Genomic DNA, 26,766 nt, shown 5'->3' on the forward strand with positions numbered 1-26,766 from the left:
CATTTATATTGGCAGTACCTTTGGTGTACATCCTGGTTTGTGTTTAGACGTTTGTATTTAATACACAGGGGAGAATCCACGTAGGTGGGCACCTTTTTGCATTGCATATTTGGTATATTGTATGCTCCTACGCAATGCATTGGGATTATAATATTTTCATAACATGTATGTTATTGTTATGAATATGCTTTAATGTATTGTATCTATGTGTTCTTCATGTTACATACTACTTTTCACTGACAGATCCAGGTCATCATCTGGCACTTACAGCTCCAAAATCACCATGTTTTACACCATTATCATAGAACCCTGCAAATGTTAAAAGGGTACATAGTTATTATAATACATATTGTCATTGGTACTTATTGGGTTAAACCAGTCCGGTCACTCTCCTAGTTGCTATATTTCATAGTTCAGTATACCCACATAGCAGTGTCTTCATGTTAACAAGCAATTTATATGTATTAGAAGTCCATTATAAGTGTATAAATTGTATCACGTCAATTACATTGGCCATAAAATTTGCACGACTGTGAGTTTTTAGTTCATCATCTACTTTGGAGAAGGTTATTCACAGGGTAGAGATTAAAGCAGGGCCAGCGCTTCCTATAGGCAAATTAGGCAGCCGCCTAGGGTGCTGGCCCTGGCTTTATGATAGTTTGTGCAGCGGCCGCCCCTCCATCAAGTTAGATTATTTTGAGCATGCCGCAGGCCATGTTACCTGGCGCTCGGAAGCACTTACATTGTTGCTCACTAGCGCCCGGTAGAACACTGGTCCGGCGATATACACATCAGCCCACTCAGCCAGGACACCCCTCCCAGACATCCATTGCGGCGGCTGCAGCGCAAGGGCGCTTCAATTCCTCGCTCCTGCCCCTTCCCCTATACGGGGAGACGTGGGCAGGAGCATAACAGGAAATATGCTGAGAAAGACGTAAAGGGCAGCCAGGCGCAGGCAAGGAACAGCAACAAAGGTAAGATGTGTGAGAGAATATGTGTTAGTCTGCTTCAGTCAGTATGTTTGTGTAGGTCAGTCTGTATGGATCAGTTTGTGTGTCTGTATGGGTCAGTGTCTGCATGGGCCTGAGTGTGGGTATATATGTTTGTGTCTGCATGGATCAGTGAGTGCATATGGGTCAGTATGCATCAGTCTACATGGGTTAGTGCGTGTGTGTCAGTTTGCATGGGTCAGTGTGTGTCTACTTGAGTCAGCGTGTGTGTTAGTCTGCATGATTGGGTGGAGCAAATGGGGCTGCAAATTTGTTTTTGGACCACTAAAGTCACCCAGACTTCCTCTCAATGAAGTGGTCTGGGTGCGTGATCTTTTCAATTTAATCCTGCAATGTAAAACATTGCAGTTTTGTAGAACAGCACTACACAAATATATACGGGTCAGTACAAACCGTTATGTGCTAATGATAATCTGTTCATTCGCAGGACTATACATCAGACAAGAGGTCACCCGTTGAGACTAGAAGAAAGGTGTTTTTGCATACAGCAGAGGAAAGTGTTCTTACAGTAAGAACAATTAAAATGTGGAATTCTCTACCTAGAGAGGTTGTTTTATCAGTTTTTTTTTTTTATAAGGCTTGGATGATTTTTTGTTGCAAAAACAGAAGATTCAATGGTATATTAGACATGTATGTAAACACAGGTTGTTGATCCAAGGAGAAATCGGATTGCCATTATGGATACAAGAAAGATTTTGTTTCCCTTTTCTGGAATAATTTGAAATTGCTACAATTGTTTTGGGCTTTTTTTGTCTTCTTTTGGATCAACAACATAAAAGAATGGGTTTCAAGGTTGAACTTGATGGACTTTGGTAGTTTTTTCACCTAGACAACCTTGGACGTAAAAACCCAAGAGCAGAGTATAGGATGTTTGATACCCTACTAACCTCAACATCTTAGGAAAGGGATTTAGGGGTGATTATTTCTGATGACTTAAAGGTAGGCAGACAATGTAATAGAGCAGCTGGAAATGCTAGCACAATGCTTGCTTGTATAGGGAGAGGTATTAGCATTAGAAAGAGAAAAGTGCTCATGTCATTGTACAGAACACTGGTGAGACCTCACTTGGAGTATTGTACGCAGTACTGGAGACCGTATCTTCAGAAGGATATTGATACCTTAGAGAGAGAGTTCAGAGAAGGGCTACTTAACTGGTTCATGGATTGCAGGATAAAACTTACCAGGAAAGGTTAAAGGATCTTAACATGTATAGCTTGGAGGAAAGACGAGAAAGGGGGGATATGATAGAAACATTTAAATACATAAAGGGAATCAACACAGTAAAGTAGGAGACTATATTTAAAAGAAGAAAAACTACCACAAGAAGAGGGCATAGTCTTACATTAGAGCGGCAAAGGTTTAAAATAATATCAGGAAGTATTACTTTACTGAGAGGGTAGTGGATGCATGGGATAGCCTTCCAGCTGAAGTGGTAGGGGTTAACACAGTGAGGGAGTTTAAGCATGTGTGGGATAGGCATAAGGCCTAGACATAATATAATATAATATAAGGCCAGGGACTAATTAAAAGTATTTTGAAATATTGGGCAGACTAGATGGGCCGTATGGTTCTTTTTATCTGCTGTCACGTTCTATGTTTCTATGTAACCCAGGGTTCAACAAATCCCAGACGCAGGTTATTTGTCAGGCAAGTCCCTCTGAGGCAGGCGGCCACCTGCTGGAGAGTGGAGACAGGTGGACAGACTGCGGGATGGAGACAGTGAAGGAGCTGTAACCTTCTTGCTCTGGTCCGTCGCACACCCTGCAGTGATGCCAGGAGCCGGAATATGGCATAACTCTGGCCCCGTCACCACTAAATGGACCGCAAGGGAGCAGAGCAAGAAGAGCTTGAAGATTACAGCACAGTACCACAATGGACCCCAGGGAAAGGATCCACTCCAGCTCTCCCAATGGTACGGAGGCTAGGTGGACTTAAAATAAATTAAAACAAAAAAAAATATTTCTGTGTGTCAGTGAGTGTGTATGTTCAGGTGACCAACCTATAGGGTTTCTTAAAAAAATAAAAAAATTGTAGTTGAAAATAAAGCTTTGTTAGTTGAAAAAACCTGGCTCCTAACTTTTTTAGCTGGCTCCTAGATTCAAAGCAAATTTGTCAAGCCCTGATGTAACCTCTAATGGTGCTCTTCCTGAAAGTCACTAGAGGTGCTTCTGTTCAATCAAATACTGCTCTTAGAGTAGCAGCCACTCGTTTTCAAAAAATACTCAAAATGCGTTCACAGTACACATTTGAGTCTACAGAGGTCCAGATTTGACACATAACCAAGGTTGCCATATCCATTTTCTTTTTGTGGACCCACATACTTTCATCATGATAAAGAGCAGCACATTTATACTGAAGTATGTCGTGTGTGTGTGTGTGTGTGTGTGTATGTGTGTATATATATATAAAAAAAAAAAAATTATATATATATATATATATATATATATATATATATTTTTTTTATTTATTTATTTATTTTAGGTAGAAAAGAGATGCACTCTATGGTCTTTCAACAAAGTCACTGGTATTTAATATCCAATATAAATATGATCGACATTTCGACCTATTCAGATCTTGAGGAAGACCTGAATAGGTTGAAACGTCGATCATATTTATATTGTGATATTGGATATTAAATACCAGTGACTTCGTTGAAAGACCATAGAGTGCATCTCTTTTCTACCTACTGTCTATACCCAGCGTGGGATTGCACCAGGGCATACCATAGAGTGCATCTCTTTTCTACCTACTGTCTATACCCAGCGTGAGATTGCACCAGGGCATACTTTTCTCCATTTATAGTCCTTAAAAGGGTGAGTGACACTATATATAAAAATAAATAATTCTTGATTGGTTAATCACTGCAATACTGGCACTGTACACACTAAAAAAAAAACAACTAATGATTGCTTTCAGCATCGTGTTCTTCCCATATAAAAAATAAAATAAAAATAAAAAATACAATAAAATAAGAAACACATACTGGTTTCAATAAGACCCCAGCATGTAATCAGCTTTCTAAAATTGCCTGCGGAGGTCTCACATATGCCAGCATGTATTTTTTTTTCCTATAGGACATATGGAAAGTTGGCAATTGACTGCATTTTTACACCTAGCTAGGACAGGCTTTAAATTTGATTAAATTCAGCAACATTCAGTAAAACGTGGAGTGTAGCATGGAAACCAGCCAATAAAGTAGCTCCTAATACCTATTATGATCTATGGAAGAAGTTACAATTATTGTTAGCCAGGAATTACACGTTGCTATTGGTTAGATTTTTTTTTGTTTGTAAACAACCACATTTCTATGTTAGCAACACTCATTTAATAATTAGCTGCTTGTCAGTAAACCTTAATGACAGCATAGTTGCCAGCTGTCCCGTTTTTGCTGGGACAGTCCCGGCAAGTTGGAGACTGTCCCGGGTAATTTGCTCTCCCGGCCCCCCTCCCCGCACTGTCTGCTGGCCGTCAGTGTCTATCAAGCTGCAGGAGACGTGCCTGCTCTCACTGCTTTCCCCATGCGGTAGTGCTCTGAGGAGAAGAGCCTGTAGTGGGCGGGGCATGTTACATCACTTTCCTTCCCATCAGGCCCTGCTAGAGATTACGGAGCAGGGAGAGCAGTGAGAAGCACTTTCCATTCACTTACACCACCAACGGTAAGCAGCAATGTTTTTTAAAAAATTATTATTAAATAATTATCTAACTAGAACAGCGCTCCACTGAGCTAAATCTTATAGTTTATGTGGAGCTTTGAGTTTTATTAGTGCCACCTCATTTATATTCCCCACCATCACGAACAGCCATCCCTCTCCCCAACACTAACAGCCATCCCCTCTCAATGCTATCAATAGCAGCCATCCCACTCTATCCCCATCACTTGCAGCTATTCCCCTCTATCCCCCCCATCACTAGCAGCCATCCCTCTCCCCCCCCCATCACTAGCAGCCATCCCTCCCCCCATCACCAGCAGCCATTCCTCTCTCCCCCTATCACTAGCAGTCCTCCTCTCTCCCATCCACCCTTCTCTATCACCATCACTAGCAGCCATCCCTCTCTCTCCATCCCATCACTAGCAGCCACCCATCTCTACCACTAACAGCCATCCTTCTCTCTCCCCACTCACTAGCAGCCATCTCCCCCCCAACACTCTGTATGTCTGTTTCTGAATGTGTGCCTGTCTGTATGTCACTGCATGACTGTATGTATGTCTCTGTATGCTTTTGTCTGTATGTCTATTTATATTCGTGTCTGTTTGTCTCTGTATGACGGTCTCTGTATGACGTGTCCGTATGCCTAAGATACATAAAGGGGCAAAACGAGGTAAGACAGCCTATCTTCTGTGTTTATGTGCCTGATAGTGAGAAAGCTTGTGTGTCGGTGAGCTTGTATGTGTAGGTCAGTGAGCATGTGTGTATATACACACACACACACACACACAATGTAGCACAATGACTTCTAGTGCTGGCATAGATTTTTTTTTTCTAGGGCCGCTATGTATTCCCAGTCCGGCCCTGCCGGCAAGTGCACTTTACTGACGAATCACTTTCTCCATGTCGCAAAGTCACGTGACCCCCACGCAGGTCTATGTGAGCTGCCGCTCACATCAGTCTGCATTGCCCAGCCCTGTCACGCACGTCTGGGAGCGGATGTTGACAGGTACTAGTAGTCGAGAGATTGGGACATGGGGTATATGCTCAGCTATCTGTATAATACTATAGTGCTGCTCTCTGTATAATACAAGTCTGTGTGTATAATATCCTGGGACAGTCAGTGCTCCATGTATTGTGCTGCTCTCTATATAATACAGGTCTCTGTATGGAATATCCAAGGACAGTCAGTGCTTCCTGTATAGGAGCTGCTCTCTGTATAATACAGGTCTGTGTGTATAATATCCTGGGACAGTCAGTGCTCCCTGTATAGTGCTGCTCTCTCTACAATACAGGTCTGTGTATAATATCCTGTGACAGTCAGTGCTCCCTGTATAGTGCTGTCCTCTTTAGAACACACTTATAATATATATAAGACTCCTGGAACTAGAAGAATCAGAAGCAGTGGAGTGCTGACTGAAGCATAAATCTGAGACATTTAATGTGTTGAATTAGGGGTATGAAAAGGGGCTAATGGAATATGTGCATATGTTTTCCTTTTGCTCCCATTAACTCCATTCTGTAAATTATCCTTCTACATCTTTTATTTCCTATATTCAGCTTTTTTTTACTATATTCACTTCCCAATATAATTATTTTTGTGAACTAATGTATGTTCTATGGTATAGACACAGCTCTCTGACTGAAGCACGTCTAGACAAGGTCTTTCTATATTTGTACTTGTACTTACAGTGTCAACACTGATACAATGTACCTGCCTGATATAGATGCTGTGCTGCGAATGTATCTATCGTATACCAAGGACGCATGGTACTGTTGGTGGGAACTTGGTGTTATAAAGGTCTACTCAATAAAGAGAGAATTGCAGGGAATTGAGATGGTAATTTCAAACTACTGCGGCTGAGTGGGAGAATTTTAGCTACTTTGGCCTTACTTTTGAAATTCCCATCTCAATTCCCTGCAATTCTCTCTTTATTGAGTAGACCCTGTAATCTGCACTATAAGTAGGTGGAGATTAATTATGTGGGTTGGACAGAGTGGGTGGAGTTTTGTGGCAGTGGTAAATTTTCAAGGTAGGAATTGATAGCTGTGCTGCAAAGTGTAATTTTTTTTCAAATGTTGGCAACTATGTGACAGCATTGGGAACAAGTCCTGAATTGGAGACAGATTTACATTAACTCTTTCATTAAATGGCTATGATGCAAAACTACTTGCTTGACCCTTAGTGTTAAAGGGACACTCCAGGCACCCAGACCACTTCTGCCCATTAGAGTGGTCTGGGTGCCAACTCCCACTACCCTTAACCCTGCAACTGTAATTATTGCAGTTTTTTATAAACTGCAATAATTACCTTGCAGGGTAAACAACTCCACTAGTGGCTTTCTACTAGACCTTTGTGAGTCTATAGCACAGGTTTTCTGTGCAAGAGCGTCGCTGGACATCATCACGCTGTGTGAGGACCTTCAGCGTCGCTCAATTCCCCATAGGAAAGCATCGAAAAGAATTTTCAATTGCATGCGCATTAGGTCTCCCCGGCCGGCCGGATCAGTCTCGCCCACTGGCTGACGTAAGGAAGGGGAGGAGCGGCGGCAACTCAAAACCACCGCCGAGGGACATCTGCGGGGGTCTCAGGTAAGTGACTGAAGGGGGGTTTCACCCCTTCAGCAACCGAGGATGGGAGGTGGAAGGGAAAGGGGACCTGCAGGGCCAGGAAAACGGATTGTTTTCCTGGCACCTGAGTGTCCCTTTAATTTACAAATGTCTTCCAGTGTTGCTACAACTCTGCTTTTCGGGGTTTAAATGTTATGTGTTGATTAGTATGAAGTTTGTTTAAATAAGAGATTTACTCTTGACAGCTTGTCTTTTTAAACTTCAATGCTCATTCCAAGCACCACTGGTTTGAAGTAGTCATGGTGTCTGAAGTCTGAATGTGCAACGTTTTACTAAGAAACGTACTGAGTTTAACGACTTTGCTGGAGGATGTGTAACCCCACAACTGGCAGCTTCCTTGGACTGGCATTTGCTCACCCATAATAAGACTTCCAGGATGGCTAATTTCAAGTATGTACATTGACTAAAAATAATCAGCTGACTCTCTAAGCCAATGAATGTATCAGTATCAGCATCAGTTTTGGTAGCTCTATGACAGGTATCCAGGACATACTTGAAAACGAGAGAAATCTCAATGTATCTTTCCTGGTAAAATATTTTACAAATAAATAAAATAAATACCCAGGTGAAAGGTCAAACCATTGCAAAATAGTTTGTCCCATTATTGGGGAAGGGAGCTGGATACTCCTACCATCATATACACTACAGCAGGCTTTAACCCTTTAATGGTAGATCAATAAATGTGAGGCACACACCCATACATTCAAACAGAAAAATCAGGGACATCCATACCATTTGCAGAGCCCTAGGCAAGACATGCCCCCCCTTTGTCCACACAAATGTATATGTGTAGCCTCACATAATAAGATACTGATTAGCAACTTTCATACACACATACTAGAACCCTGATGTACACAAGTACAAGCACTAGACATGCACACAGACTAGCACATATACATAGAGACACACTAGTTTGCATACATAGAAACCATAGTAGACAGACGAAGCAGCACACATACAAATACTATTACTCATAGAGACATACTTGCACACATAAGCACTAAAATACAGACACTATTTGGTGGGAGTGCAGCGAAATAACTCCATTCTGGAACTTGATCAAACAGCGAATAACAGATTTTCTGGGCGACATACCGGACTGGTCGCCCGCTCTGGCCCTCCTACACATATCACAGATGTCGCTGTCCTCCTATAAAAAGTCAATCCTTCGACATCTTTTGAACGCGGCCAAGTCGCTCATCCAGTTATACTGGAAACGGACGAAGATACCCAGCGAAGACGAATGGATTCGCAGGGTTGAGGACATCCAGGGGGCTGAGGCGCTACAGGCATCCCTACAGGACAGAGGGGGCAAACACGCCGAGCGATGGTATCCATGGTTTGTCTTTGTATCACAAAACACACGGGGTTAGGTCGGTGAACCACTGACACACGCGGGGGTGCCGGACATCCCGTGGCGAGGCCAATGTACGCTTCCCGACGCCAACCTCCCACCACCGCCCTCCATACAACTGACGCACCCTTGCTTCCTCTTCACATTCTCCCCTCTGCCCGCATCTCTACACAACCGCCACTGCATGGCTGATTGACCTGATAGACCCCAACACACACGTCTGAGCAACGCCGGGGGTTGCCCTCCGAGCGTACATAGCCAAGCGACTCTGAGCTCACTCTATGTCAGGCAGGAGGATGCTCATTCTCGTAGGACATTCTAAGCTATCTTCATGTACCCTATTGATGTAAGCTCTGGGTTACTCTAGATACCCCTTACCCCCCTCTCCCCCCCCCCCCCCCTTCCTCTTCTTGTAACCCCCTTTCTATCTTTACACCCTGTGACACACACTCTTACAACAGGAACTCTAACACACCTTCATGCGACCCACGCATACAGAGGCATGCTGAGGCGGCCCCAGCTAGTGGACAAGTATTTGCTATGATCTATGCGTATTTTCTTATGAAGTAAAGAGCGATATATCTGAAGCTAAATTCTCTGATTTTTAACGAGAATCCTACAATGGTGCATTCCACTAAAAATCACCGACGGGAAATAAAAGAATTGTGTCTGATAATTGTCTAGAAATGTTGTACACTACAAATGTATCACCCCCATTCTGTATGGAACTTTATTGCACCCACATACCTTTGTTTCAATAAAAAAAAAGATTTCCAAAAAAATAAAATACAGACACATACTAACACATATGAAGACTCCCGTCCACTACTCGTTCTATTAGTGGTTGCCGGTAACTTTTCCTAGTTATTATTTCTTCCAACAAAAAAAAGCAGCAATTACCTTGATGAGTGTGTGTGTCAGATGGTCGTCCATGTCTTCTCCCATCCTTCCAGTCATTTGCTGCAAAAATATAAATGAAAGTTTCTTTAGTTAGATTTTAGTGGTAGGATCATTTGTGTGTTAAGGGGTCATTCTAAGCACCATAAGCAGTTGTGTTAGAACACTGTGCACAATCATTTCTGACAGTAGCATTATTTGGCAGACTACAGGAACACTTACCGTATATACTCGAGTATAAGACGAGTTTTTCAGCACATTTTTTGTGCTGAAAAACACTCACTCGTCTTATACTCGAGTCAGTTGTCTGTATTATGGCAATTTTCATTGCCATAATACAGACAAGGACCGGGGGCTGTCAGGAAGCTGTAACTTACCTTCACCGCAGCTCCTGTCAGATCCCTTCTCTCTCCTCCGTCCGTGCAGCTCCCAGGTCAGCTTCCTCTGCAACTCTCGCGAGAGCCGCGGGGTCAGAGCATTGCCACGGGTTACCGTGGCAACGCTCCGCGCAGCCGCGAGAGTTGCAGAGGAAGCTGACCTGGGAGCTGCACGGACGGAGGAGAGAGAAGGGAGCTGACAGGAGCTGCGGTGAAGGTAAGTTACAGCTTCCTGACAGCCCCCCTCCTACAGCCCATCCACTGGACCACCAGGGAGTGAGAGCCCCCCTCCCTGGCCAGCTAACAAGCAGGGAGGGGGGACGAAAAAATAAATTAAAAAAATAATAAAAAAAAAAAAAATAACATTAAAAAAAATAACATTAAATATATATTACAATAATAATAATAATAATAATAATAATAATAATAATAATAAGTAATAAAATGCCCACCCCCACCAATGCTCTGCACTCACACACACACACACACACACACTGCACTCATTATATACACACACTGCACTCACACTGCACTCATACACACACTGCACTCCATTCATTATATACACACACTGCATTCATACACACACTGCACTCATATACACACACTGCACTCATATACACACACTGCACTCATATACACACACTGCACTCATATACACACACTGCACTCATATACACACACTGCACTCCATTCATTATATACACACTGCATTCATACACACACACACACACACACTGCATTCATTATATACACACACTGTAAATAAATATTCAGTTAATATAACTTTTTTAAGATCTAATTTTATTTAGAAATTTACCAGTAGCTGCTGCATTTTCCACCCTAGTCTTATACTCGAGTCAATAAGTTTTCCCAGTTTTTTGGGGTAAAATTAGGGGCCTCGGCTTATATTCGGGTCGGCTTATACTCGAGTATATACGGTACTTATATAGCTACTTAGTTGACTTATATCAATTGTATCTCTACTATATTCACAGCAATGCACAATGGAAAAAATAAACCATATTGCCATCTCCGGATAGCAATACACAGGACTAGTTCACTATTTAGTGAACTGGTCTGTGTTTTGCTACCCAGAGAGCATAGTCCATGGTGGTTTTGGCTGGGTAAAACTGGTAAGATATGATGCACTTAAACTACTTATCCCTTACATTCCTGCTGGATAAAGGTTAATGGGTTTCTCCAACCACCACTTCAGTAATTTTAAGTGGTCAAAGTGCTAGGAGTCAATATGTGCAGTGTTTCGGCTTAAAGCATTGCACATCCAGAGATATTGTTAAAGGGACACTCCAGGCACCCAGACCACTTCTGCCAATTGGAGTGGTCTGGGTGCCAACTCCCACTACCCTTAACCCTGCAACTGTAAATATTGCAGTTTTCATAAACTGCAATATTTACCTTGCAGGGTTAACTCCTCCTCTAGTGGCTGTCTATTAGACAGCCACTAGAGGGCACTTCCGTGTTTATAGCACAGATTTTCTGTGCTATAGCGTCGCTGGACGTCCTATGTGAGGACCTCCAGCGTCGCTAAATTTCTCATAGGAAAGCATTTTCAAAGCTTTCCTATGGGGAGGTCTAATGTGCGTGCGCATTAGGTCTCCCCGCCCGCGCAATAGGTCTCCCCTGCCGGATGATGTCTGCTGGGGGGTGGGGGAGCGTGGGCAGTAAAAATGCATTTTTACACTTAAGGTGGAGTAACCCTTTAAGATCAGTCCCTTCTGACCAAAATTACACGTTCCTGATTGGAGCATCTAATTCTACTGTGGAAGGAGTCAGCTTGAAAACTCTGTTATCAGTGCACATATAAAAGTTACTTTTTTAGTTTTTATTTAATTACATTTTCTAATGCATTATTTATATATGCATTACAGATATAAATATCCATTTTTACCCAGACTAAACCTTTAAACAAACACAGCTAGGACAATTTTAGCATACTCTGGAATTAAAACAATTACAACATTTGTACTGCTTCTTTCACAAAGGAGACCCAGTTACAGCAAGTATTGTATGCATGTAATGTAAATGACAATGTGCAATTGTACTGCATTCTTGCAAGGAAATTTTATATGCACACACACTACTTATAAGGTATAAAAGGAAGTATATATAGTGTTTAAAACTACAGACAGCAACTCAATATTTATAAAGCATGCATGAACAGAACTCATGTTTAGTTGTGTTCAACCAAACATTAGAATGGCAAAGGAAACTGTAACCCTAAGACACATTTAATGTCCCCCTAAACCTGCTGCACAGATGCACTGCTGTACTCTCCATCATCACAACACCAGGTATAGCGGTATACCTCTTGCAGTACGCACACTCGTTATTAGAAAGGAAGCTATAATGCAACTATATTAATTTCAAAGAAGACATATTACAGCATTGTTATAATGATCTTTTTATGGTCAACATTTTTGAAGGGACACTATAGTCACCGGAACAACTACAGCTTATTGCATTTGTTCTGGTGAGTAGAATCATTACCTTCAGGCTTTTTGCTGTAAACACTTTTCTTTTTAGAGAAAATGTGAAAAGTGTTTACATTACAGCCTAGTGATAACTTCACTGGCCACTCCTCGGGTGGCTATTAGGAGGTGCTTCCTGGGTCATGGCTGCTTAAAATGCATCCAAACATTCAGTATATCCTCCCTCTGCATGCAGACACTAAACTTTCCTCACCGAGATTCATTGATTCAATTCATCTCTATGAGGAGATGCTGATTGGCCAGGGTGGTGTTTGAATAATGCTGGCTCGGCCCCTGATCTGCCTCTTTGTCAGTCTCAGCCAATCCTATGGGGAAGCATTGTGATTAGATCAGGCTACCACTTCTGCTGATGTCAGCAGGCAGTGGGTAGGTCTAAAGGAAACAGGGACAAAGTAAGCAGCTGCAGACTTGAATACAAGTAAGATTTTACTATATTTAGGGAGGCATGAGGGGACCAAGGTAGCTAGATGGTGGTTTTAACCTTATAGGGTCAGGAATACATGTTTGTGTTCCTGACCCTACAGTGATTCTTTAAAGTGAATTATTTAAGCTAAAAGGGTACATCTACTCAGGTACCTGCTCTCTACACTCCAGGTATGTAGAATAACTTATCTGAATAAACAAAGCTTTGAACATTTAGAATTATGGAACCCTTAACGCAACAATTGTGCCTCATCTGAATGTTGCTACCACCTGTTATATTTATTTCTGGAAGCAAAGGTGAATCATACTAAGTACAAAAGACACAATGAAAAGTGGCCACTGTGTGTGTGTGTGTGTGTGTGTGTGTGTGTGTGTGTGTGTGTGTGTGTGTGTGTGTGTGTGTGTGTGTGTGTGTGTGTTTGTATATTTATGATTTTACAAGCAGGGGTAAAACAAGACAAGGAGATTATTTTTAATTATACCAAATTCACCACAAATTGCACATGCAACAATTTCTATAGTTATCTGTTTAAAAAACACTAAATCAGATTCACCATGCCTTCATGAAGCTTTGGGCTTTACTTCATGAAGCAAACATTATCATCATTTAGCTGTACCTTTTCTGTACAATTTATGCTAATGTGAAATGATGGCGTATTGCAATCATTGTAATGCCTTCATTTATTTGAAAAAGTGTTTTAGAATATCTAGCTTTTTGCAGTTGCTCCTGTTAGAAAAAGGAGCACTCTATGCACAAAAGTCACTACAGTGCAAAGTAGCATCTATGGTGCAAAGAGTTTCCTGGCCTAGTCCCACAGGAGTGAAAATGTTTTTGACACTTACCTGGGTCTCCAGGTGCCTGTGGTCCTTTCAGTATTCTGTGATTTTGCAAAAGCTCATAATGTTTTCGCAATATAAATTTTGTGCCTATAGAAACTTAGTTAATTGGCTGAAGGTTTTATCCAACGCTTTTCAGCCAATAAATTATGTACAAAATTTGGACAAACTTGATATTTCTAAAACAGAGTTGGAATGTCTGCTTTAGCAATATTACAGGAGACCAGAAAGGCCTGGGGTGCCTAGAGGACCCAATTAAGAGTTCAACACACTCAAAAATTGTTTCACTCCTTACCATGGGAGGGCACCAGGGACTAATGACACCATAACCACTACAGAAGTTTGTAGTGTTTACAGTGCTTAGATTGCTCCTTAAAGACTACATTTTTTTTTCAAAAGTGGAGCAATAATGATGACAATAAAAAAAATATATAGCAACTCCAGAAGGCTCATTATTTCAAACTTCTAGTATATAAATAAAAAAAAAACAACAAAACGTTTAAGTATAGTGGCATAATACATTATTTTAAATCCGCATTAGCAGATTATTAAAGCAACCCAAATAACTAAAGTACTGTATACTGGAATATTATTCTCAGGATACATAGTATCAGTTCAAATCACAGTTCAAGTTGTACTATTTACATTAATAATTCCTCATAATACACGAGTAAAATGCGCTATATTTTATATATTGCAGTTATCACTTTTCTAAAACTTCATATTGATCAATTAATGAATTAATTTCCAGCACTGCCTTTACTCATGTAAAAAATGTAAGAAAAACATGTAAATGTAGTACATGGAATATGGTTTGGTTATGAATGCAAGGGTTCTCTAGAATACACAGCGGTCCCTACTATAGCTATGCCACTACTAATCACCCCTTAGATGTCCAGGTTTCCTCATGATCCAGGTGGTCCAAGTATTTTCTACAGGTTTCCAGCAGAAAGACGAAGGCAGATAGGGAAAGGTCTTTGAGGTGGTAGGATGTTATGCAAAGAGCCAGGTCAGTAATTTGTAGGGTAGATTCCGCAGTCAATCAGAAGGTGAAGCTGCATATATCGATAAGTCTTCGCAAGCCTGGAATTGCTGCTCTGCTGACATTAAAAGGCTTCGAACACAGGAGGCTCTGCAGAGACAGGATTACCTGCCACCTGTGAATAGCCAAAGCGAGGCTTCACAATCCACTTCTTGACAGATCTATTGAGGAGGACGGCAGAAAGGAAAGGAGTACATATTTCTGTTACCACTTATATCCATCACACATTGGGAGCAAGAGCCTAAGAAAATATCATACACACACACATATATATATATACACACACACACACACATACACACACATATTTAAGAATGGAAATATAGTAATAAATTAACACACATTGAGTTTGTATTACAACATAATTGATTATCTTGGCAAAGGGAGGGCCCTAGTTAATAGTATATGCACTACTTCACCCTAATTCACATTAACAGACAGTTCATGGAACTTATTGAATTGGAAAAATAACACCATGGAAAAAGTTTGTTAGGGTATAAAAGTTACAGTTTACACCAATTTATTTATATTTTAGCAAAAATAAAAATTAAAAAAAAAAATTATATATACATATATATATATATCCCATTGTACAGGGCTGCTAAAATTTGTTGGCACTTTATAAATAATAATAGATTTGCGTCTACTTTTGTTGCAATTAAGTTTACCCATTGACCATTTCTGGGGAATATGTTTATAAAAAATGATATATATTACATGTCATATCATTTTTCTAGCATTCTAAGGTAAATTACTGAACTTCATGAACCATGTTAATAGAATTTATGTATGGGAGTATTCTACTGGCACCATAGGGGTTAATACAAACAATCGCAAAATATACACAGCGGTTTATACAGACAGCATTTACAGAGCTACACGTGTACACAGTAATATACAGTGTGTTATCTGCCCTGCAGTATTGAGACACACAAAACACAGATGTAGGTTACTCCATAGGTAAACACACTCTAATATACAGGCAGCCAGTGATGTAATGCAGTGAGCAAAACATCTCCTAGCATGGCCTGAACTGCAATACAAATTTCACTGAAAGATGTGGATCTTGCCTGTCACAGTTAACACAGTAATGAAGACTCCATGCAGCCCTCTACACTCAGTCTCTTCCTCCAGTCTTATTTACCAGAGCACACCCCCTGCCCTGTTTCTCTCCCCTCCCCCCTTCTCCCTTCCCCCTAATCCACAACCCAAACACAAGCAACCTGATCACAGCCATAGCCCTCCTCCTGCTCTCTATATTCTGCCTCCTTTCATTTCACTTCAAATTCAGCTTTTAACCATTCTTCCTCACTGCAGGGCCCAGCAGGGACAGTGTATATCCTTTTGAAACCACCCTGCCAATTGAATATATAGGATATGTCTCTATTACATTCCTGCTTCACATATCAAACCATCTTTTTCACTACCTTTAACATACACTTACCCCTTTTGGTTATTCAATTTTTCTCCCGGGCTTTATTAGAGAAGGGGGGAATCTCAGTCTCCGTCCGCCATGATCTTTCCTACGCAACCAGACGTAAAAACAGACACCCCCCTTCTTCACTCCTCCTCTCCACCCCTCCTTCTCCCTCTTTATCTCTGTTCTCTTAAACCATAAGGACATCTAGTGTTTGGTGTTTAGAAGACAGTCAGAAGGAGTTTAACCCTCTAAATGCCAAATATAATGAACTTCATAAATACTTAGTCTATAGAATAATTTTTACAGTGATATGCATGTAATTTACTCTATATATATATATATATATATATATATATATATATATATATATATATATATATATATATATATATATATATATATATATATATATATATTTATTTATTTTTTTTAATCTTAAATCACTAACCGTAACATTAACATTATGTCGTTTTCTGCTGGGGAATGTTGACATTTGTGCTTTTGTTAAACATGCATAGTCCTACAACCCAAACACTGTAAAATAAAACAAATATATATTACATGACAGAGTAGGCACTAGCAATTTGTTTTGTTGAATTTCATTCAAATTCAGAAATAAGGAACAGTCTAAATTCTTTATAAACGCAAATTAATTTGTAAAGAGCAAAATTAAAAAAAAAAAGGGGATTTGATTAATGTTGGTATTTCAGCTGTTTATAGTAACAAGCTCCCTAATTTGATGCCCTTATGTGGAATTGCCATAAATAAAGGTACCAAATGTGAAAATAATGCATAAAGGTACCAAATTAGGGAGCTACCTACTAAACAGCTCCCTAATTTGGAACCCTTATGTGAGATTGCAATATTATAGGGGAATCAAATTAGGCCACTGTTGAGCAGATAGCTCCATCATTTGGTACCCTTAAATATGGCAATCCCACGTGAGGATAGCTTATTAAGGACGTTATCTACTAAACAGCTAAAAGATGAAATAAAAGCCATTTTTCTTAATTTTGATCTGTGTTTCATAGCTACATAATTTGGTACCCTAATGTGGGAATGCCATTTTTAAGTGTACAAAATTATGGAGCCATCTGCTAAACACCACCATAATTTAGTATCCTTTATGAAAAAGAAAATAATAGCATCTGAATTTAAAATTTTGCTTACCATTTTTTTTTTTTTTGCTTCAACCATTGTTGGTTTCTGGTCGTTGGTCCTTTTGGATCACAAAACATAGATCCGCTGCTGTGAAGGGTGAAACACGATGCCTGCCATTGCTCATTTCAATGTCAAACTGGGGATTCTGAAAGAATTATGGAAACCTTATTTTTAGTAATTACTGTGACAATTGCAGACTTTTCCCAAGATCCTACTTGAGCTAGGTAGGTGATGCACAACAGTAATATTTGAAGATATATAACTCACTCCATTTTGACTTTATTTTTGCTAAACAAATCAAGATTTATTTACCTAATTTAAAGGCCTGCTAAGGAACTAATGATTGTTATTATTCCTTGATATGTAAAACCATGGTATTCAAAGCATGTGTACTTTATTTTTCTATCTATCATGACTAGATAGAAGAACAGAACAAACAAGAGAGATAATACACAATAGTGAACTGTGTATTATAGGAAAATAATGCCATCAATGGGTTACATAGCTGAAAAGAGACTTGCGTCCATCAAGCTCAGCTTTCCTCACATTTGTTTTTTTGCTGTTGATCCAAAAGAAGGCAAAAAAAAAACAGTTTGAAGCACAATTTTGCAACAAGCTAGGAAAAAAATTCCTTCTTGACCCCAGAATGGCAGTCAGATGTATCCTGGGATCAAGCAGTTATTACCCCACACCTCTAGTATCTGTTTGAACATCTGTATGGACTCTGACAAAACCACTTCTTCAGGCAGAGAATTCCACATCCTGATTGTTCTTACAGTAAAAAAAAAAAACCCACCTTTCCTTTGCCTTAGACGAAATCTTTCTTCCAGTCTAAACGCATGGCCTAGTGTCCTATGTAAAGTCCGGTTTGTGAATAGATTTCCACACAATGGTTTGTATTGGTCCCGAATATATTTGTATAATGTTATCATATCCCCTCTCAGGCGACGTTTTTCTAAACTAAATAGGTTTAAATTTGTTAACCTTTCTTCATAGCTGATATGTTCCATTCCTTTTATTAATTTTGTAGCCCGCCTCTGCACTTTTTCTAGTGCCATAATATCCTTTAGAACAGGTGCCCAAAATTGCACAGCATATTCAATATGTGGTCTTACCAGTGATTTATAAAGAGGCAAAATTATATTCTCATCCCGAGAATGGATGCCCTTTTTCATGCATGACAATACCTTACTGGCCTTGGCCACTGCTGATTGACATTGCACATTGTTGCATAGTTTGTTGTCTATAACAATTCCCAAGTCCTTTTCGTGTGTTGTTATCCCTTATTCGCTTCCATTAAGGGTATACGTTGCTTGTGCATTCTTTACGCTGAAGTGCATAACTTTGCATTTTTCAACATTACATTTCATCTGCCATTTGAGTGCCCAGTCCCTCTATCTAAATCCCTCTGCAGCAAAGTAATATCTTGCTCACATTGTACTACTTTACAGAGTTTTGTGTCGTCTGCAAACACTGAAACATGACTTTCAATGCTGTCTTCAAGATCATTTATAAAAATGTTAAATAGGAGGGGTCCCAGAACAGAACCCTGAGGGACACCACTTGCCACCTCTGTCCAGCTTGAAAATTTACCATTAATGACTCATTAATGACCACAAATAACTCTTTGTTCTCTGTTTTTAAGCCAATGTTCGACCCAAGAACAAGCATTTTCATCTAGACCGATTTCCTTGAGTTTGAACACTAATCTATTGTGTGGAACTGTATCAAATGCCTTGGCAAAAATCCAAGTAGATCACATCCACTGCAACACCCTGATCTATACTTCTACTTACTTCTTCGTAGAACGCAATCAAGTTAGTTTGACATGACCTGAGCTTGATAAAACCGTGCTGGAGGCATACAAACTACAAGACCAATGTTTCACAGAATTATAAAGAGATGACATAGTTTTCCCCTCATGCATAATGCTATATTTTCTTAAATAGCATTAGGGTTATGAGCCTGAGCCTACTCAAGATTGCTAGAAGTTACAATTACAGACAGCAACTTAATTCAGTCTCCTTTGTGATATGCCATCACATCACACAATCTTGATAACTTAATTGATGCAACAGCAAATAATAGCTGCTGCCCACGAGTGTAACCAGTACAAGCAGGTACCAATGCATGCGCAATGTAAGCCATAATGTAAATTACAGCTTTTAATTCAAGGTGTGATGTTACCCAAAATATAGGATGAAATTAGAAAGACAGATTTGTCTAATGCAGTATATTTATAATATATATCTGATATTACATACTTTTTTTTATTATTAAAGTTGTGTTCCACAAAGTGCTAAAAATTACATATTCTCTGCCAATCCAAAAATGTAACAAAACTTTAACCGTCTTTCTAGAGCTGCAGCAACAGCTGTATGAAGGTTTAATTTCTCTAGTAACTACTCAGGGACGTATTTGCTGCGAGGCAAACAAGGCATTTGCCTTGGGAGGCACTTTCCAAGGGGCAGCAAAAAACGCCGCTCCCAAATGCCCAGGAGGGAGGGTGCTGGGTGGATTTTTTTACCTGAGGTCCAGTGGGACTGCTGGCCTGGCTGCTTGGGCAGGGAGGGAGGCAGGCAGTTGGGCGGCTAGCAGAGTTCCAATGCGGGCAGGAGGGTTTTGATTTGTGAGCTCTCTGCTCAGCTAGTCATATTCCGGCTCCCAGCATCACTCTGCGGCGCAAATCAGCGCTTCCTCGCCGCACGCCTTGGAACTCTGCTAGCCGCTCAACTGCCTGCACGCCTGCCTCCCTCCCTGCCCGAGCAGCCCGGCCAGCAGCCCCACTGGACCTCAGGTAAAAAAAAATCCACCCAGCTCAACCCAAAGGTAGGGAGGCTGGGTGGATTTAAATTAAAAAATAATCTATGTCTGTCAGTGTCTGTCTGTGAGGAAACCTGTATGTCTGAGTAATGGTGTTTGTCTGTCAGTATGTGTCTGTGAGTGAGTCTGTCAGTGTCTGAGTGATTGTGTATGCCTTTCAGTGTGTGTGTCAGTGAATGTGTCTGTGTCATTGTGTGTGTCTGTGAGTGAGTCAGTCAGTCATTGTGTGTGAGTGTCAGATTGTGCCAAATCAGTGTGTCTTTAACAGGAAGGGGTGGGGCAAATGTAAATTACGGGGTGCCTGAGTTCCATCATGCCTAGGGCAGCACAGATCTAAAATACACGACTGCAGTTACCACCTGTCCACAGCTTCCACATTTTAACTGTACCTCTCCTCTTACTCTTATGCCAAGTGTTGTGGCCCTTGGAGCTATAACACTCTTCTGTTGCTTTTAAGAGGCATCAGAAGATCAGTAAGGAGAGTTGGAATGATGGTGACAATGACTGCCATCAGCCTTTTTTTTTTTTATAAATACTTATAGTGACAACGCACCTGGTTTATAGACTCAATTTTTCTGGAACAAAAATGGAGGCATGTAAAGCAACATGAACATGAATAAGTGTCAGATTCCTGCTCTTTCTTCTGTAGATTTTCTTTCTATTGCTTCATGGTTTATAGAAAAAAAAAAAAAATAATCAAGGCAGCTCTGTTCTTTTTGAAGTGGACATCATTGCAGAATGCTCAAAACCTGTGGATTTGCAGAACAAGATGTACATTCAAGAGTTGCGCTAATTCATATAGGCCAATATTTTCATATGTAATATCTTTTAAAAATCCAGTCCAGCATATATCACTTGCACCTGTTGACTGCTTTCAATACCTGTAGAAACCATGACACATTTGAGATCCTCTAGTTCTACCCTGCTCAAAAAAATGTCAACTCAGACACCCATAAACATTTGTGCAGCGTACCAAAGCAAAAGAAAACCATCTCTAAATAATAGATGGGAGGCCACGAAAAACCTCCATCTATCTGTCTTACACTTAACCCCACCTTCACTCTTTGCCTGCCCATGGCTTGTCGTACACTGTGGAGGAGTGAACAAACTGTTCCTCCACCAACCCTGATCTGGAGAGTAACATATGAGTTAAGAGAGCCAGACTGAGGGTGACCGCCAGGCAGCACTCTCTCTCTCCAAGGTACATGGTCTATATACATGCTGCTATATATGTGTGAGAATATAAATGTATATGTGTATGGGTCAGTGAGAGTTTGTCTGTCACTGTGTGTATGTCTTTATGGTGCAGGGAGTGTTTGTATTGGTCAGTGTCAGTGAGTTTCTGTGTTGCCAGTGTAAGGGAGTGAATCTGTGTGTCAATGGAGGAGTGTGCATATGTTGGTTAGTGTTTGTCAGTGTTTACCCCCCTCCCATAGATGCCGTTATGTGTGTGCGTGTTTGTGTGTGTCAATATGTATGGATCAGTGTCAGTTTGTCTTTGGGTTAGAGTCTGTACGTCACTCTGAATATTGGTCAGTATCTGTCTGTGTGTATGGGTCAATCTGTGTGCGTTTATGGGTAGGGTTACCAGATCAGCCATGTTTTCAGGGACACATCATTTTGTCATACTTATGAAAAAGCATAAAAGGGTTGCCCTGTAGTATGTATAATCCACATCCTGCATGATTCTGTATTGCCTAATAAGTGTGTATTCAGTGTTTCAGTTAGTGTATGTGTCAATGTATGGGTCTGCATGTTACTGAATGCGTTTGTGTATGTGTCAGTGTGTATCCCCCCCCCTCCCAAATCCAGTCTGTCAATGACTGTATGGGTCAGAATTGGGTGATGGGCTCTGTGTGTGTGAAAACTATTTTTTTTTTTTTCAGGCACCTCAATCCTTGCTTCACCTACACTTACAAGGGAGCTCCAAAGAAATTCTACAGTTAGCGGTATGTTTCTGTATCTACGTCCAAATAAATATATATATTTTGGACAATGCAGTAAAAGGTTGAAGGAACAGGACACCACCAGCTTCAGACATCTGCCAGGGAATGGTGCTTAACCCCTTAAGGACACATGACATGTCTGACACGTCATGATTCCCTTTTATTCCAGAAGTTTGGTCCTTAAGGGGTTAAAGGGACAATATAGTCAGTCTCTGCAGACATTAACATGTAAACGCTGCCTTTTTAGAGAAAAGGCAGTGTTTACATTCCTCCTTAGGAACACCTCTAGTGATAGTCACTCAGACGGCCACTAGAGGTGATGCACTGTCCCAGAAAGCACCTCTAGTGGCCGTCTGAGTGACTGTTACTAGAGATGTTCCTAGGGAGCAATGTAAACACTGCCTTTTCTCATTGAGGCTTATCACTGACGTTCAGCATCCCCATGCTCTGCATGGAGACACTAAACATTTCCCATAGAGATGCATTGATTCAACGCATCTCTATGAGGAGATGCAGATTGGCCAGAGTGGCGTTTGGCCCCACCCCTGTCCTGGCTGACATAATCAGAATTGACAATCTCATAGGAAAAGCATTGGACTGGCTGAGCTCTTCCATTGTGATGGGATGGCAGCGGACCCGCGCGGCGCATGAATAAAGGCAAGTTTGTTAACATTTTAAGGGGGGCAAGGAAGGGCCAGAAACCTAAATGGTGTTTTTAACACAATAGGGTCAGGAATTCAGGTTTGTATTCCTGAACCTATAGAGTTAATTTTAATGTTAGCTATTCAGTATATAATTGGCCCCTCCCACGTCAGAGTTTTTTTTTTTTTTTTTTTTAAGAATAAGACTATGCAAACCTCAATCTACTTCAACACCAGGTCAGTCTACGTGGGGCAGCTGATCTGCCCTTCAGTTGTAAGAATTACTTCTTTATAATCCTATGCTTCTCATAGATTGTGAGGCAATCGCCACTCCCTCCCAAACAGATGCCCTTTTTAAAAGACTTCAATGAACAAGCCACTCTAGTGGCGGTCATTCTGACTGCCACTAGAGTCATGGTACTCGACAAATGTACACAGTCGTTTCTCTGAAATAGTAAGGTTTTCTGTTGTCTAAAAAGAACACCAAAATCACTTTAATAGAAAAAGTGGTTTTGGTGCCCAGAGTATCCTTTTAAAAAAAATATACAACATAAGCAATGTAGTATGCAATGTTGGGTAAACAATATAAAACAAACAAAAATAAACAATTGAAATGTGCCAGTCCAGAGCTCCCAGAAGTGAGCTTTAAAGTGCAATAAAATTGGCATGTGTGTAGTAGTTGCCAGTAGTTGCATTAAGGTTTTTTCAGCTTCCACAATTGTGCCAGAATAAAGGAGAAAACTATTAGTACACTAAGGAAAAGGATTAAAATGTTGTAATTCCCTATAAAACGATTATTACATACAATAAGTTATATTGCATGTATACACATTGTATTGAGGAATGAGCACAACATGCATACCAGTATTCACCAACACAGTCTCTTTGCAGCAGCTCATGCCATCTATCATGAGAAATCATGATAATATCTGGTCCAATCAGATGATTCTCATAGAAAAGAATAAGAGAGCTACGCCGTACCATTAATTGCCTTTGGTGTCATCATACTCTGAATGATTTTGCCGGATGGAAAAACCTCATAGCATAAAATTTCAGATGGGTGGAGCTGCCAATAGGAAGTACTACCCCAAGTGCCAAATACTTTAGGCACACATATGTCTGGATAAATCTCTTCTCTCCAGCTTTTGGAGAAAGCAAGATTTGCAGATTTGGCAACTCCACCATTTACAAATCTGAACAGGACTATCAATAGGCTACTAGCTTATTCTGCATTTCCACTTATCCTTTGCAATGTTTGCGTACGGATGTTGTCTTTTGGCGCTGCTTTCATGTGAATTCAACAACCCCCGCTGCAGGAACACTCCAGACCCCTAACACACTGATCTTCTTAACAGAGTTTCCCTTCTTTCACACTTTCTAGAAGTGCTAATGTCGCAAGAAAGCAGACAGCAGGTCTCTTCCTTATTTCTTTGAAGCACAAAGCAGAAGGAATGATTCTCATAGAGAAGCTATATGAGAAGTACTGCTGGCCCAGCATGATTGCCATTCATGTGCCCAATGCTTCTCTGTAAGATGACATGCCAAAAGAAGGAATAGAACTGTGGCAAAGCACCACATCCCTGGTGAATTAACCCTTTATTTAGGGAAGTAGAGTGCCAATAATCTAAATTAAATTTAAAATCGCTTTAGTATTACAAAGCATTTAAAGGGAGAATCCACAAACCTCCCTCCCCACAACAAATAACTGTTTAGTAGATATACTACAATGGAAACATGTATGCCTTTAATTGTGCATTTTTTTCATTGGGGTATATTTAAAAAAAATTGCTTACAAAAGGTGCCGATCTTGTGCCTGAAATGTTGGAAAGACCCCCTCTTCTTCCCCATCCCAGAATTTCTGTGGCTGTCCAATCACAGACTTCCAAAAGCAGTTCAATGAGAAGTATTTGTATGGGAGGTGCTCTGAGCAATTGCTGCTTCTTGTATTTAGCTCCAAAGAGCTAAAAAAAAAAAAAAAAACACACACAAAAAAGCCCAGGAAGTAACAGGACTGGTTTTCTGATTGACACCCAGGAGCTATAAGAAGGTTAATTTATGAAAGTGCAAATTTCTATAGAGATCTGCACTTTTTGTAAATTGAAAGAAAAAAAAGGACACACTCTTAACACATAAAAGCACTTCAACAAGCTGAAGAGTTTTAATGGTCTGAAGGACTTCTTTAACCCCTTAAGGACCAAACTTCTGGAATAAAAGGGAATCATGTCATGTGTGTCAAGTGAAAATCTTTTAAACAAATTATTAAAACAAAAAAATCTGGATTAATTCCCTTTCTTATGCATCCAGTCAAATTTAACTCTTGTATCTAAACATTTGCTGGCAATTTCAATACTATAACATATATGTTTTATTCTATAGAAAGGAAATCTTTAGCTTTTCCGTCTCCAATTTACCTCAACTAACTTTTCTCAGCTTCATTTCACCTATTTACACTCCTGTGTGACACAATATGCATTCCTTATTAGATATTTTAAAACATATTCAAAAACATTAAATATATTAAAGGGTTAGTCTAAGCACCATAATAACTTGAGCTTGTCTTCTGTGTATTGTTTCATCTTGAATCTCAACCAGTTCTAAGATATTTTACCGTTTTGGTTGGGGTGTAGCTTCACCTCCAGCTACTGTCAATCATGCAGCTGGAAACGTAATTTTGGGCTGACTATCCAATAACATCCAAGTTTTGCCTGTGGTTAGCACAGTTAACAAAAATAGATAAATAAAAATGCACTGCATAATGTTTACCTTATAGTTTCCCTTTAACTCATATGCTACATTGTTGATATACACATGGCATTTTGTGCATCAGCATAGAGTTAGCTTCAGCAAGCAGGTTTAGGTGATCGGCTCATCTTCCTCTTTGCTAAACCAGTAAAATGAAAAGAAGAAAAATGGTTAAATTTCCTTTACAAAAAAGCTGTGTGAACAACAGAACATGCACCGTATTGCCATGAATAGAGAACATTGAATTAAATTGGGGTGGGGTGGGGATTGAAAGGAGAAGAGTTTATAAAATAGTGTTACATCCTGTCAAGATATATTGATAATCCGTTATTGCCAATAACCACAAAACAGGCATTCAAACATATAAATAAGAATGGGTGTAAACCCACCTGGCCCCAGGTCTACTGCAAGAAACATACCATCAGCTCTGCTTACATGATTACGTCCTCATTGCTGTGCACGTGATGGAAGTTTGATTGGTCAGTAGCTCACACACCCTGCATGTGATCACATGCTTGGAGTAGGTATGTTTGGAGCAAGCTCTGCACATGGCATGTTTACACGAAAGGTATTGCCAAGCACACATATAATGCATGTGGTAATACACTAATACAGAAAATGTGGAAAAGATCATTGCAAATCAGTCTTAAAGGTACAGTATAACCACGCACAACCCTACAATTAAAGTGACCATCTATTTCTATTAGAAATGCTAGGACTCTGGAGGCATGCTATTGCAAAGTAAAACAAAAATGTATTATTTTTCTCAAAGCAGGTTTCCTTCTATTATCTATCACAATTGTCAAGGTTCTCATAAAAGTAATATTTTATATATAAATTACATGTTATAAAGCTGTATAGTATTTTTTTTAATTTATTTTTTATTAACTAATGTTATTTCTTTAAATTGCTCTTCTCACTTATTCTTGCTCTATCGGGATCCAAGCAAGGGACACGCAAGGTCATCTAATTTTCAATAGCATTAAATTCCATGGAACACTGTTCTCACAAGAAATAGTAAACAAAGTTATTCACTAAAGTGAGCATTTTAACCCCTTAAGACCGCAGCCAAATGTACAAGTTGTGAACAAAACAAAATGTAAACAAAACCTGGCATTTGTGCTATATGTCTGTCCAACCGTAATTCACCTCTTTCATATTAAATGCATCCCTTATTATATATAATTTTATTCAGGGGAAACAGGGCTTTCATTTAATATCAAATATTTAGCTATGAAACATAATTTAATATGAAAAAAATGGGAGAAAATAAGATTTTTTTTTATTTTTTTAGTTCTACAT

At 40.0% G+C, this 26,766-nt stretch overlaps 1 protein-coding gene and 1 long non-coding RNA gene across 4 annotated transcripts in view; both read right to left on the reverse strand.

The window, feature by feature from the left end:
• SCMH1 (Scm polycomb group protein homolog 1) overlaps positions 1 to 14,815 on the reverse strand; it is a 34,462-nt gene extending 19,647 nt beyond the window's left edge. The window contains exons 1-2 of one of the 2 annotated variants that reach the window (XM_063453869.1): positions 14,574 to 14,815; positions 9,543 to 9,602 (exon numbers count right to left, since the gene is read on the reverse strand). In XM_063453869.1, the coding sequence (XP_063309939.1) occupies positions 9,543 to 9,602; positions 14,574 to 14,598 (85 nt within the window). In that variant the 5' untranslated portion in view covers positions 14,599 to 14,815. Of the gene's footprint in view, positions 1 to 9,542; positions 9,603 to 14,573 lie in introns of those variants that run through there. The other variant, XM_063453878.1, reaches the window with a different exon arrangement.
• A 2,508-nt stretch (positions 14,816 to 17,323) lies between these two features.
• On the reverse strand, positions 17,324 to 25,949 carry LOC134591263 (uncharacterized). Of its 2 annotated transcripts, none has more exons than XR_010088071.1 (3): positions 25,884 to 25,949; positions 25,486 to 25,603; positions 17,324 to 17,457 (listed from the first exon to the last, which is right to left on the reverse strand). It is a non-coding gene; the product is annotated as an uncharacterized LOC134591263 (long non-coding RNA). The 2 variants fall into 2 exon arrangements; XR_010088076.1 differs by having other exon boundaries at positions 25,854 to 25,901.
• Positions 25,950 to 26,766: the final 817 nt, after the last annotated feature.

This window comes from Pelobates fuscus, chromosome 1 (assembly GCF_036172605.1).
Source record: "Pelobates fuscus isolate aPelFus1 chromosome 1, aPelFus1.pri, whole genome shotgun sequence".
In the NCBI taxonomy this organism is placed as follows: domain Eukaryota; kingdom Metazoa; phylum Chordata; class Amphibia; order Anura; family Pelobatidae; genus Pelobates; species Pelobates fuscus.